Below are 12,762 nucleotides of genomic sequence, written 5' to 3'. Positions count from 1 at the left end.
AAGCGCAGCTCGACATCAACACACCCGAAACATCCGAGACACGGAGCAGAAAATACAGGCTGCCCCAAAATCTCCATACAGACGGGAAATGAACACTTTTTTAAAAGCAAAATGTAACTTTATTTACAAAACATCCTCTACATGATTGCCATTTATTTGTAAAGACACAGAGAGTCGTCTCTCCCACTCATGATGAGCTCGTGTTAACAAATCTGGTGTTATTATGCAAATAAACTGCAGGTGCATCGCAACCTTGCGACAGCTTCCGGAACCAGCCATGCAATCCAATATGCAATTTACATTTACATTTACATTTTATGGCATTTGGCAGACGCCCTTATCCAGAACGACTTACATTTATCTCATTTATACATCTGAGCACTTAAGGGCCTTGCTGAGGGGCCCAACAGTGGCAGCTTGGCGGTGCTGGGGTTAGAACTCATGACCTTCCGATCAGTAAACCACTTTTGCTTAAAAGTGTTAATTTACCCTATGTATGGAGACTAATGGGGCACCCTATAATAATAATAATAATAATAATAATAATAATAATCTGGGGCACGGTGTCTTAGTGGTTAGCCTGTCTTGCACCTCTGGGCTTGGGGGTTTGAATCCCACCTTCGTCCTGTGTGTGTGTGTGGAGTCTGCATGTTCTCCCCGTGCCTTCTGGGTTTTCCTCCGGGTACTCCAGTTTCCTCCCGAGGCCAAGGACGTATTGTAGGATGATTGGCATTTCCAAATTGTCCATAGTGTGTGAATGTGTGTGTGATTGTTCCCTGCGATGGGCTGGCCCGTATCCAGGGTGTCCGCTGCCTTGTGCCCCTAGTCCCCTGGGATAGGCCACATAGGTCTATCACACACAGGGTAAGCGATACAGAAAATGATGGCTGGATAATAATAATAATAATAATAATAATAATAATAATAATAATAATAATAATAGTAATTAAAAAAACTAACAACAACAACTATATATATATATATATATATATATATATATATATATATATATATATAATTATTGTTGTTGACAACACACTGTGAAAAGGATGGTTCAAGTGGCCAAAAAATCTCCAAGGATCACAGCTGGAGAGCTGCAGATGTTAGTTGCATCTCGGGGTCAGAAAGTCTCCAAAACTACAATCCGAATTCACCTACATCACCACAAGTTGTTTTGGAAGGGTTCCAGGAAAAAAGCCTCTCCTCTCATCCAAAGATAAACTCAAGTGTCTTCAGTTTGCCAGATACTACTGGAACTTCAAATGGGATTGGAGTCTATGGTCAGATGAAAACAAGATAGAGCTTTTTAGCAATAAACACCAGAGGTGGTTTTGGCGCACACAGAGAGGTAGCCATATGGAAAAGTACCTCATGTCCACGGTTAAAAATGGTGGTGGCGCTTTAATGTTTTGTGGCTGTTTTTCTGCCAAAGGACCTGGACATTTTGTTAGGATATATGGCATCATGGACTCTATCAAATATCAACAGATATTAAATGAAAACCTGACTGCCTCTGCCAGAAAGCTTAAAATGGGCTGTGGTTGAATCTTCCAGCAGGACAATGATCCAAAACATAATGGTTTACTGAAACAAAATCATGTCCTGGCATAGCCATCCCAGTCCCCTGACTTGAAACCCATAGAAAACCTGTGGAGTGAACTGAAGAGGAGAGTCCACCAGCGTGCACCTTGAAATGTGAAGGATCTGGAGAGATTCTGTGTGGAGGAATGGTCTCAGATCCCTTGCCATGTATTCTCCAACCTCATCAGGCATTATAGGAGAAGACTCAGAGCTGTTATCTTTGCAAAGGGAGGTAGCACAAAGTATTGACAAAAGGGTAGAGTTGGGGTACTCAATCCCGGGCTCAGACTCGAGTCCAATTATGACTCTTAATGAATGTCTCCCTGCCTGACCAGGGGGCTTTCTGTGCAGACACATATTCTAATAACTACTATTAATTAACTATAAACTCTGATGAACGAATTAGTAAGTAATAGCGCACAGATGAATGTGGTAGTTCACTATTAGCTAATTAATTACTACTAGGCCTATTTATTTCAGGCCTCCCAGAGAACTTGGGTTACTGCACACAACCTTGGGGTAACCATGGACAATCAACTGTCCTTTTCCTCTCACATTGCTAATCTGAAACGGTCACGTCAATTTCTCCTTCACAACATCAGAAGGATTCGTCCATTTCTACCCATACAGGCCACTCAGGTGCTGGATCAGTCTCTTGTCATTTCGAGACTGGTTTACTGCACCTCAATCCTGGCAGGTCTAACCCTAACCCTCTGAGCGCCATTCGACCTCTGCAACTAATCCACAATGCAGCTGCACGACTGGTTTTCAACCGTATTAACTTCTCCCACAACACCACATTGCTAGGATTTCTGGGCCCCACCCCCCCAATTATCTTTTCTTATTGCCATGTGTACAAACAATCATTATCAATAAGCCTGACAGTTATTGCATATTCTATAAGAGACTATAAAGAACTAAATTTGAACAGTTTATTAAATGAACTGAAATTATGCATTTATAACTATATACAAGTAACTATATAAACAGTACAAGTAATTAACACCATTGTACTCTCTCTCTCTCTCATACACAGACACTATAGAAACTCTGTCTGGATTTCTTATAAACTGTTGACTTGTAATTTCTTATTCCCCAAATACCAAGAACAATGAACATTCTTCTTCTTCTTCTTCTTCTTCTTCTTCTTATTATTATTCACTGAGTGAATAATAAGTTTCACACACCAGTAGCTCCAGAAAGAAATATGGAAATTAGTTAAACAGTGACAGGATTATTGAATCAGTGAGTTGAACTTGAGAACCAAATCGGTTCTATTCATGAATGAATCACTCAGACTGGTTTTACCAACTGGATTCTCCAATTCATTGAAATGAACCGACTCAAACAAACAATTCACTCATGAATCGGACATCATTACAACACGTATCTCATAAACTCACTCGGGACAATTAAAGTAGGTTAATATGATTACATTAAATTTCGATCGAATCGTCACAGAAAGCTGTTGCAAGGCGTCGGAAAGCTTGAATATATACAACACCGGACTAGTTTTATTGTCACTCTGTGTTTTTCCATCCTTTTTGAAGCTCAATGCTCCATTACTATTGCCCGATTGCATAGAAAAACATACATTCTTGGAAATATTGTGTTCCAACTTGCAAGGATAAACATCAGGGTGAGTAACTGATAAAATTTCTATTTGATGTTAATTATAACAGTTTCATACGGACTAGCTTCAGAATCCTAGCACAAAACAGGGAACATCCATGCATCCATTTTCTACACCGCTTATCCTACAGGGTTGAGGGGAACCTGGAGCCTATTCCAGGGGCACAAGGCAGGGTACACCCTGGATGGGGTGCCAATCCATCACAGGGCACAATCACATACACATTCACACACCCATTCATACACTATGGACACTCTGGACATGCCAATCAGCCTTCCATTCATGTCTTTAGACTGGGGGAAGAAACCAGAGTACCCGGAGGAAACCCCTGCAGCACAAGGAGAACATGCAAACTCTGCTCACACAGGGTTGTGGCGTGAATCGAACCCCAACCCTGGAGTTGTGAGGTGAACGTGCTAACTACTAAGCTACTGTGTGAAAACAGGGAACAGAAATCACATAAAGCCATTATAGTAATGGCTTTTAGAAAGTTAAAGTATCAACGGCGGGAAGACAGTTCGGCCGAACATTGTTGTGTCCCGTTATGTGAGACCTCCTCAAAATTCAACTCTTAGAGTCTTCTATGTTTAAATGCATCTTTATATTTTTTACTCTGCAACAGTGATTAAAATGAAATGTAATGAAGGTTAATGTTTTATTTTTAAAAAACTCAAGTAAATGTAATTATGATTTAACTATCCTCAAAAAAGTATCATTACAGTGAACCATGTACTCAAGTTGTCATGTACTGGAGGAGGAGGTGGATGCAAGTGCAGATCATTTACTGTATAAAGTAAATTTTAATTAGATAAATAAATACAAATAATGCAAAGACAGGAATGAACTGGCAGAAACGGAGACTTAGCTAGATTTGCGAGTCGGATATAGCATGAGAATACTAACCCTCAAAGTTGTCGATGTAACTTGAAATATATAATTTGAAGCCCTTCTCCTTCTTACTGTTGGGTGTAACAGCTGACTGCCTCACAATATGATTAACGTAATTCACGGTAATCTGTGGAAGCATTTATAAACAGTCGAGTGTAATATGTCATACTCTCCAGTGCCATCTTCACACAGTTACCGCCAACAGCGAAAACAGCTAACGGCACAGCACCGGATGTAACTGAGCTAGCTGAGACAAAACGCGGAAGGAAAAAAAGACCGGCCCCTCACAAGGCTGGCCCACCGGGAAAATTTCCCTATGGCCAGGCCACAGAATGCATAATAAAGAAACACAATCAACAAATCCTTTACACAATATAGCAATATGACATAACTAAATCTTTCCCTAAAATGAGTATACGGTGTGCTTATTTATATGCTTTACTTATTTACATTTCATCTCCTTGAAGCAACGCTGGAGTCAGTGGCTTTGAGTCACAACCCTCTGTTACTAAGCCAATTATTTATTATAAGGGGGTCACAATTCATTATGAAGAATCTTACTACATGAATTATTATCAATATGATGATATCACCTGGCTGTATCACTATCTATTAACATCCCAAAAATGCAAACTGGTAGAGCACTTTATGTCTCTGGTAAAGATATACTCTTATTTACATGTTCAACCCCCAACCCTGGAAGTGCGAGGCAAACGTGCAAACCACTACACCACAGTGCCCCCTTTATCACAAATATTTTTTTACATTAAAAAAAAAGCTATTATATGCACTATGAAATTAATCATAAACATGATTATTTATTTATTTATTTATTTATTTAATAATTCTGCATTGGGGGAGAAGGTGTTCCATCATGACTATTAATAAATAAATACAATAAACACTACCCGTCAAAAGTTTGGAGACACTTGACTGAAATGTTTCTCATGATCTTAAAAACCTTTTGCTCTGAAGGTGTATGATTAAATGTTTGAAATCTGTGTTATAGACAAAAATATAATCGTGCCAACATATTAATTTGTTTCATTAGAAAACAAACATTTTATTTACAATTTTTTTTTTTTTAAACTGATGACTTCCGTAAAGTAGCCAATAAATGTCCAGCATAGGTGGGAACTCCTTTAATCCTGTTTAAAAAGCATCTCAGTGGAATTCCTCAAGAAACTGGTTGAGAAAATGTCAAGAAGAGATTTCTGGAAATTCTTGACAAAAAGGGGGTCTACATTGAAGATACTAAAATGCAAAATTATTTTGATTTATTTTGGATTTTTTTTTCCACAACATAATTCCCATAGTTCCATTTGTGTTATTCCAGTGTTTCGATGACTTTATTAAAATAATAAAATATGTGTGTATGTGTGTTATTCTTTAAAAATAAAGAATGAGTGTGTCAAAAGGTTTGACGGGTATTGTACGTGATTTTAGTGATATTAGATTTGGGTCATCACATGTCTTGTGTCTTTAAGTATGTACTCTGCGCGTCCTTTCCTTGGCGTGTTTGCTCATAGTCTCGCGAGGTTGCCAGGGGATACAGAGTGGATTGTGAACCTTGTTGCTATGCAACATCAGAAGTCGAATAGAACGCGCTTAGCAAACAATTAGCAAACAAACTATTGCCTAGCAGGAGCAAAATAAAATCGAAAGGTTTTGTGGGCGCGATATTTACATATAGCACATATCAAAGGTTTTCAACCTGCTTAGTTAAAAATAACCGTTTAAAAAATGTCAGAAGGTTCTGCGTCTGTTGTGGAGTTTGGCCGGCAAAAAGGGTCAATTAGGAAAGGTGAGTGAATAGACCACATGCTAGCGTGGCTAAGTTAACTGACTGGTTAAATTAGTAAGTTGTCTTGGTGAATTTAGCTGTAACTAAAGTAAATGTAGTGTCTACACTGCCTATTTCTCCACAGTGATTACGGTATGGTTAATAGCTGCATTATATAGGCCTAACATAGATTTTCTTAATGTAAATGTTTGCAGACTAGTGACCTGCTGTTAGTTAACCTACACATAGCCTGTTCAATCAACAGTATAAACTATTGACGTCTGGTGCAACAAATAAATTCATAGGAGTGATAACACAGTTTCATTTAAATTACAATACTAACCTGGACAGCTAAAAAGTTTGGAAACTAAAGGTTTTCTGTTCACAATGTTCCATACACTATAACCCCCATCATACTATGCACAGTGTATCATAGGGCAGTTAATTGTATGTCCCGCTTTAGGGGTGTTTAAAAGTGTCATTTATGTATGTTTTAAAAAAACTGTTTGAGTCTCATTCAGAAGTTATTAAGAAGGTGCCATTTTTAAAAGCCCACCTAACAATTGGTCTTTACTGTCTTTCAATGTGTAAAAGTTTTTATAATTAGTGGAGTCAGGCCCCACAAACCCCTCTGTAATGTGCACCTTGACCTACATCTTAATCTCCAACAGTTGTCTCGGCGGAGGTGAAAAATAAACCGAATCCACCTGTAGACCTGCAAGACGTGACCGTGTTGCCCGCATCGGAATGGAGGCGAATCCAGGATAGTGTGAATCGTGTGAACACACAGCATGAGCGTGTCATTGCAGCTGCGAGACAACGCGAGGCCATGCACCTGCACTCCAAAGAATTTGTCAAAACCTGGTCTAACACCCTTGCTGTAAGTCAACATTCTCATCTTAGCTATGACACTGACGCTGTAGTGTGTGTGGAGCAGGTAGGAGTGTATCAGACACTGCAGTGTTGCTGGAGTTTGTATACAAAGGCTGCACTTATTGGCCACTTATTAGCCACACTGATCTTGTTGGTTCATCTTGTATGCATATATAAACAGCTTATTTTTTGTGTACAATTTGTGTTAATGGTCCTCTAGCATTTCACCAGTTTCAGTTTCTGACCACAGAGCTAATAAATTGTGTATAGCAGTAGATGGGCTACAGTTTAATTGTATACCTTCAAACTGACCTTATAGAGTAGGATTATCTGATACAGTTCCCATTGAGTGTACATACAGACCATGTGCAGCTGTCATGTTTGTGTATGTCCATGTACACTCACCGGTCACTTTAATTATGCAGGTATCCAATTGGCTAATCACGTGACAGCAGCACAATGCATAAGATCATGCAGACACAGGTCAAGAACTTCAGTTAATGTTCACGTCAAACATCAGAATGAAGAAAAAGTGTGACTTTCATCTATGTAACTTTTACTGTGGCATGGTTGTTGGTGCCAGATGGGCTGGTTTGAGTGTTTTATGAAATACTCAAATCACCCCAACCTGTACCAATATCCATGCCACGATCAAAATCACAGAGATCACACTTTTTCCCCATTCTGATGTTTGATATGGACATGAACTGAAGCTCTTGACCAGCATCTGCATGATTTTGTGCTGCTGCCACATGATTGGCTGATTATATAACTGCATGAATGTACAGGTGTTCCTAATAAAGTGGACGGTGAGTGTATCTAGAGTGCCACAGGTTGAATAAATGTTCTCTGTGAAAATCTCTATGAAAATATCCATGCATTTACAGGGACAACGGAAAAAGAGGTTGGAGGCGAAGAAAATTAGAGAGGAAATTGAAGAGGAGAAGAAGAAGCAGCTTGACCTAGAGGAAGCAAAGTTTCAAGAGCAGAAAAGAAAGGAAGCAATAGAGAGGGCAAAAACCCTGCAGTACTACCAGCTGGACAGAGTGAAAGGATTTCATGTTAGTATATTAATATATTTTTCAGTTGCATTTCTTATCTTGTCATGCTTATCATTACATCATATACTGTATGACACAACATGATCTTTGTGATTTTTTTCATATAAATATACATTTCTTATAATGGTGATAGAGGATTGTGGAATCTGGGTATAGTTTACTGAAATGAATTTCTCCCCCAGAGTGCCCTGCTTATGACAGAGGTCCTGAAGGAGCGAGAAGCCCAGATTGAGCTAAAGAAAAGAAAAGAGAAAGCCTCCAAAGATGTAGAAAAAGAGATCCTGGCCATGATCACACGCAAAGAGGAGCTGGCTTTACAGCAGGAATGGCTGAAAGCCTTGGAGAAGAAGCAAAATTATTTGGCGGTCGCTGAGAGTTTGAAACAACAGTAAGTATAGGATAAACTATACGAATACTATATATAAAGTAGCTGACAGACCACAACACTTTGCTACGTTATACACAGAATGAAGCTGAACATTTTGTGATGAACCAGCAAAATTAGTAACATATTGCCTCTTTTTGCCCAGTGAGGTGCACCTGTGTGCTATAACATTATCCCTCTTTATTAGGATTAAGGAGCATGAGCAGGCAAGAGAGGAGGAAATAATGGAGCAGAAGAAAGAGGCAGAGGAACTCAAGCAATTCCAAGAGCTCTATATTAAGGAAGAAACCACACGCAAACAGAAGAAGCAAGAGGAGAAGAGAAACACCATGAAGTCTTATCATGTAAGTAGTTCCCAAACTGGGGGGTAGCAAGCATAAACAGCTCAGAAGCTGTATCTCTGCTTAGTCATTTTTAGTTTTGTCAATTTATGAAATTTGTTTTGACCAAATCTAAAAATAATAGTACATTATTAAACATCATTAAAATGACATATGTGCCAAACACATATCACAATAATGACCATCCTGTCCAGAGTTAGCACATCCTTGTTAGATTCATCACTTGTACATGCTGGACAGCAAAACCTTTTTTTTATTTTGTGTGTGTCCATAATTCTTTTTTTTTCTTTTTAATTGTTATCATTATTGTTAATCATGTTGTATAATTGTATGCTGTATTGCAGTAGTATTGGTGTAGTATGTGTGTGTGTGTATATGTATGTGTGTATATATATATATATATATATATATATATATATAATCTATCTATATATATATAATCTATCTATATATATATAACATCAATATTGTGATAAATTATATCACTTTTCTGAGATATGGCCGTCTTCCAACATCGTGGTATATTTTTGTCATCTTACCCATCTCTAGATTGCAGTAAAATATGACTAATCTTCTGTATATTTTCTATCTTCAATCAGGAACACCTTGCCAACAAGAAAATCATCCAAGCGACTGAGGCTGAAAAACAGGAGTTGGAAGAAGAGAGACGAAAGCTTTTTTTGAAGGCTAAAGGCAAAATGATGAAACTCAAGAAAGAAAAAGAGGCAGAGATGTTAAGGTATTCAAAATCTATATGTTTTTGGAAAATTCTATTTCACACGTAAAGTTATAATACTGCTTTTAAACCTCACTTAGTGCATATGCCTTCTCTCTACTGCTTGGCTGATCGGATGCTTATTGTCATGGTTACTAGTTTTGACCCTGAGAAATGCGATAGCCACTGCATATTAATTTAAGGTTTATTGAATATACACTGTATGAGCAAAGGTAGGTGGACCCCTGACCATAACATTGATATGAGCTTGACAAAAATTCCATTCCACAAATATGGGGATTAATATGGAGTTGGTTCTGCGGTTGCTATTATAACAGAATAAACTCTTCTGGGAAGGCTTTCCACTAGATTTTGGAGCGTGGCTGTGGGGATTTGTCCATTCAGCCACAAGAGCATTAGTGAGGTTGGGTGAGGAGGCCTGATGATAATTCATCCCAGTGCAGGGCTCTGTGCAGGCCAGTCAAGTTCTTCCACTCCAAACTTAGCAAGTCATGTTTTCAAGGACACCTTGCTTTGTGTACTTGCTTTGTGCAAAGAGGTATTGTCATACTTGAACATGGTTGGGCCTCTTAGTTTCATTGAAGGGAAATTGTAATCCTATAGTACACAAAGACATCCTAGACAATTGTGTGCTCCCAACTTTGGGGAAGGCGCACATATGGGTGTGATGGTCAGGTGTCCACATACTTATGGCCCTGTAGTGTACAGTACATATTTGTGTGATATTTTATTGCGGCAGAGAGGTTCAGAGACACAAGGAAGTTTTTGCTGAGAAACTGGCAGCACTGGAAGCATATCACCAAGATCAATACAGCAAGGACGACAAGCTGATGTCCAGGGCAGCTGCAGAAGCTGAGGCCAAGCAGGATAAACAACAGCGTGAGAAGGAACAGAAGAAAGCAGCGATGTTGAAGAGTATTGCTGAACACAGAGAAGCAGTGGTAAACTCCATTTTTGGGAATATGTTAAACTATAAGGAGTCAAAATCAGAAAATATTTTACCTTTAATGTTTTGATGGTTTACATTTGATCTCCGATTACACAATTTTAGGAAAAAAAGCTGGAGTATAAGAAGCAAGAGGAGAAACAGAAAGGTATTGAGATGCTTAATGCAATGAAGGCATCAGATATCGCTTTCCTTCAAAAGCAGCTAATCAAGGCCCAGAAAATGAAAGAGGCAGCCAAAATGCTACAAGACACTCATGTCCATCATATGGTAAGTTTACTTTGGTTGGCATAAAATCTTTATTTAACATAACTACAATTCTTATTACTTTTGTTTGCATCAAGACTGAGAAACACGTACAGGAGCAATGCGTGAAAAACCAGGAGCAGGAATTTGCGGCAAGGAATGCAGAGCTTATTGCAGAGGATGAGAATCAGTTTCAGAATTATGCCAAGCATGTGATTCAAAAAGCCAGTGAGGCTCAGAGGAACACCTTCCTTCTGCGCAAGGCCTCAAAGGAAGGCATCGGTGGAGGACTTGGTCCTGTGTTTCGTGGCGTTAGACCAAGTTATCTAGTTCAGGATCTATCAGGGGCACAGCTGCCCAGTTATGCATGTAGTAGTACTCAGGGCATAAAGGAGCTAAATGAGAAAACTGACATTCACGATTCTAAAAAACGACTGGGATTTACTTTGTAATTGTAACCAGTTTTGCTGATGTCACAAAAAATAAACAGAACTTTCCTTTCAAATGAATTCAGCATCTGAGTGTTCATTTAATGCATGTTTGTTTTTTCAATTGTGACCCCCCCCCTTGTATTAAAAGGAGCAGTTTATACTTTTCTGTCCTCTATTGCCTCTAAGGTGAATCTCAGTTATAATGAAAACATTCCACCACTAATCCCCTCTAATAAAGAGGTAAAGTATTTAGGAGTTCGAGTATCTTGAAATTTCCAGGATTGTCTAAAAGCACTTAAACAACTATGCATAGACACACTTAATCAGTCCATACAGTATTTCGCTGAGGGTTTTTTGTGATTGTTGCGGCCAAAAATGCTGTGGCTTTTTTCAAAATTTGTAATGAAATTTGTTACGTCTTTTGTGCTTTTTTTTGTGAAGAACTACTGGAATTGGTGAAATTGCAATTGCAGAAGTTCGTCTCTGGTAAAACTGAGGGAAAGAATGACTAAACACAGAACAAACAAAAAAACTAAAAGAATTGGAGAGGTCCACATCGAGGCGCATCCGTGGTGCCATCTTGTTTGTTATATAAGGTGTAAAATAAACTTCTGTGTATATTACACTGTAGGTCCTTTAATACTCACTACACCCTTCATAGTGCACTTTATCTCCATCTGGAGTCGGTCTGCATTCAAATAAGATAAAAAATCAAGTTTTATTAATCCCTCATGTGGAAAGCAGTAAGAATATAAAATCTGAAATGGGAGATAAATATAAATAGTGTCAGTGTGACAAGAATATGAACTGAAGTGCACTAAACACAACTATACACAACTATACACTATAACAATCCATTCATTTTCTGTACTGCTTATCCTACTGGGTCGCGGGGAACCTGGAGCCGATCCCAGGGGGCATGGGGCACCCTGGACGGAGTGCCAGTCCATCGCAAGGCACAATCACACACACATTCACACACCCATTCATACACTATGGACACTGGAAATGCCAATCAGACTACCATGTATGTCTTTGGACTGAGGGAGGAAACCGGAGTACATGGAGGAAACCCCTGCAGCATGGGCTGTAAAACTGTAGCATTGCAATTTCCCTACACTGTTACTAAAGGGCCCACACATGTTCCAGCATGACAATGCCCTTGTACACAAAGTGAGGTACATGCTGTGCCAAGGATGGTGTGGAAGAACTCAACTGGCCTGTACAGATCTCTGAGCTCATCCCCATTGAACACCCGTGGATGAATTAGAATGTTGACTGTGTGCCAGGCTTCCTCGTCCCCGACATAAGTGCCTGACCTCATGAATGCTCTTGTGCCTGAATGAGCACAAATCCCCAGAGCCACGATCCAAAATCTAGTGGAATGACTTCCCAGAAGAGTGAAGGGAGATGTTCAACAGGTACATATGGGTGCCATAGTCAGGTGTCCACATACTTGTGGCCATATAGTGTATCTATTTATCATTTCCTGTCACTTTTCATTCTACACCTTCTCATTTACTCTACTTTATCGTTTTACTTACGCAATATATACCAATCTCCTTATATCATAATAAAGGGGCATGTCTTATCTACCCAGGCAGTATCTGATGTATCACTGGCTGTCACTGTGCTGAAGAAACACAACTACTGTGGTCTAGCAATAGTAGTACCATATTTTAATATGTTTAATGTGTTTTAATGAAGTGTTTAAAAAAGTTTTCTAGTCTTTACTCTGTGAAGTATACTTTCAAAAATATGGAATAATAACGTTAATATCTATATCAAAATATGAAGTGTGGTGCTTTATTAAAGCTGTGTGATTACAGAAATGGGATCTACTTCAAAAATATACATT

At 38.9% G+C, this 12,762-nt stretch overlaps 1 protein-coding gene across 1 annotated transcript; it reads left to right on the top strand.

The window, feature by feature from the left end:
• The first annotated feature begins 5,657 nt into the window (after window positions 1-5,657).
• cfap210 (cilia and flagella associated protein 210) lies at window positions 5,658-10,982 on the top strand. The gene is made up of 9 exons (XM_053642424.1): window positions 5,658-5,906; window positions 6,557-6,765; window positions 7,646-7,819; window positions 8,002-8,207; window positions 8,392-8,548; window positions 9,145-9,284; window positions 10,021-10,222; window positions 10,333-10,497; window positions 10,572-10,982. Exons 1-9 carry the CDS (start codon window positions 5,846-5,848, stop codon window positions 10,923-10,925), a joined length of 1,668 nt encoding a protein of 555 aa, XP_053498399.1. The 5' UTR covers window positions 5,658-5,845; the 3' UTR covers window positions 10,926-10,982.
• Window positions 10,983-12,762: the final 1,780 nt, after the last annotated feature.

Source organism: Ictalurus furcatus, chromosome 14, assembly GCF_023375685.1.
Source record: "Ictalurus furcatus strain D&B chromosome 14, Billie_1.0, whole genome shotgun sequence".
Classification (NCBI taxonomy): Eukaryota; Metazoa; Chordata; class Actinopteri; order Siluriformes; family Ictaluridae; genus Ictalurus; species Ictalurus furcatus.
This window is presented reverse-complemented; position numbering and strand designations above follow the sequence as displayed.

Bases quoted from the DNA above. Each gene is read 5' to 3' on its own strand.
- cfap210 (XM_053642424.1), top strand. From the start codon at position 5,846: ATGTCAGAAGGTTCTGCGTCTGTTGTGGAGTTTGGCCGGCAAAAAGGG. The intron at 8,549-9,144 runs GTAAGTAGTTCC...ATCTTCAATCAG, and splicing joins ACACCATGAAGTCTTATCAT to GAACACCTTGCCAACAAGAA. The intron at 10,498-10,571 runs GTAAGTTTACTT...GTTTGCATCAAG, and splicing joins ACACTCATGTCCATCATATG to ACTGAGAAACACGTACAGGA.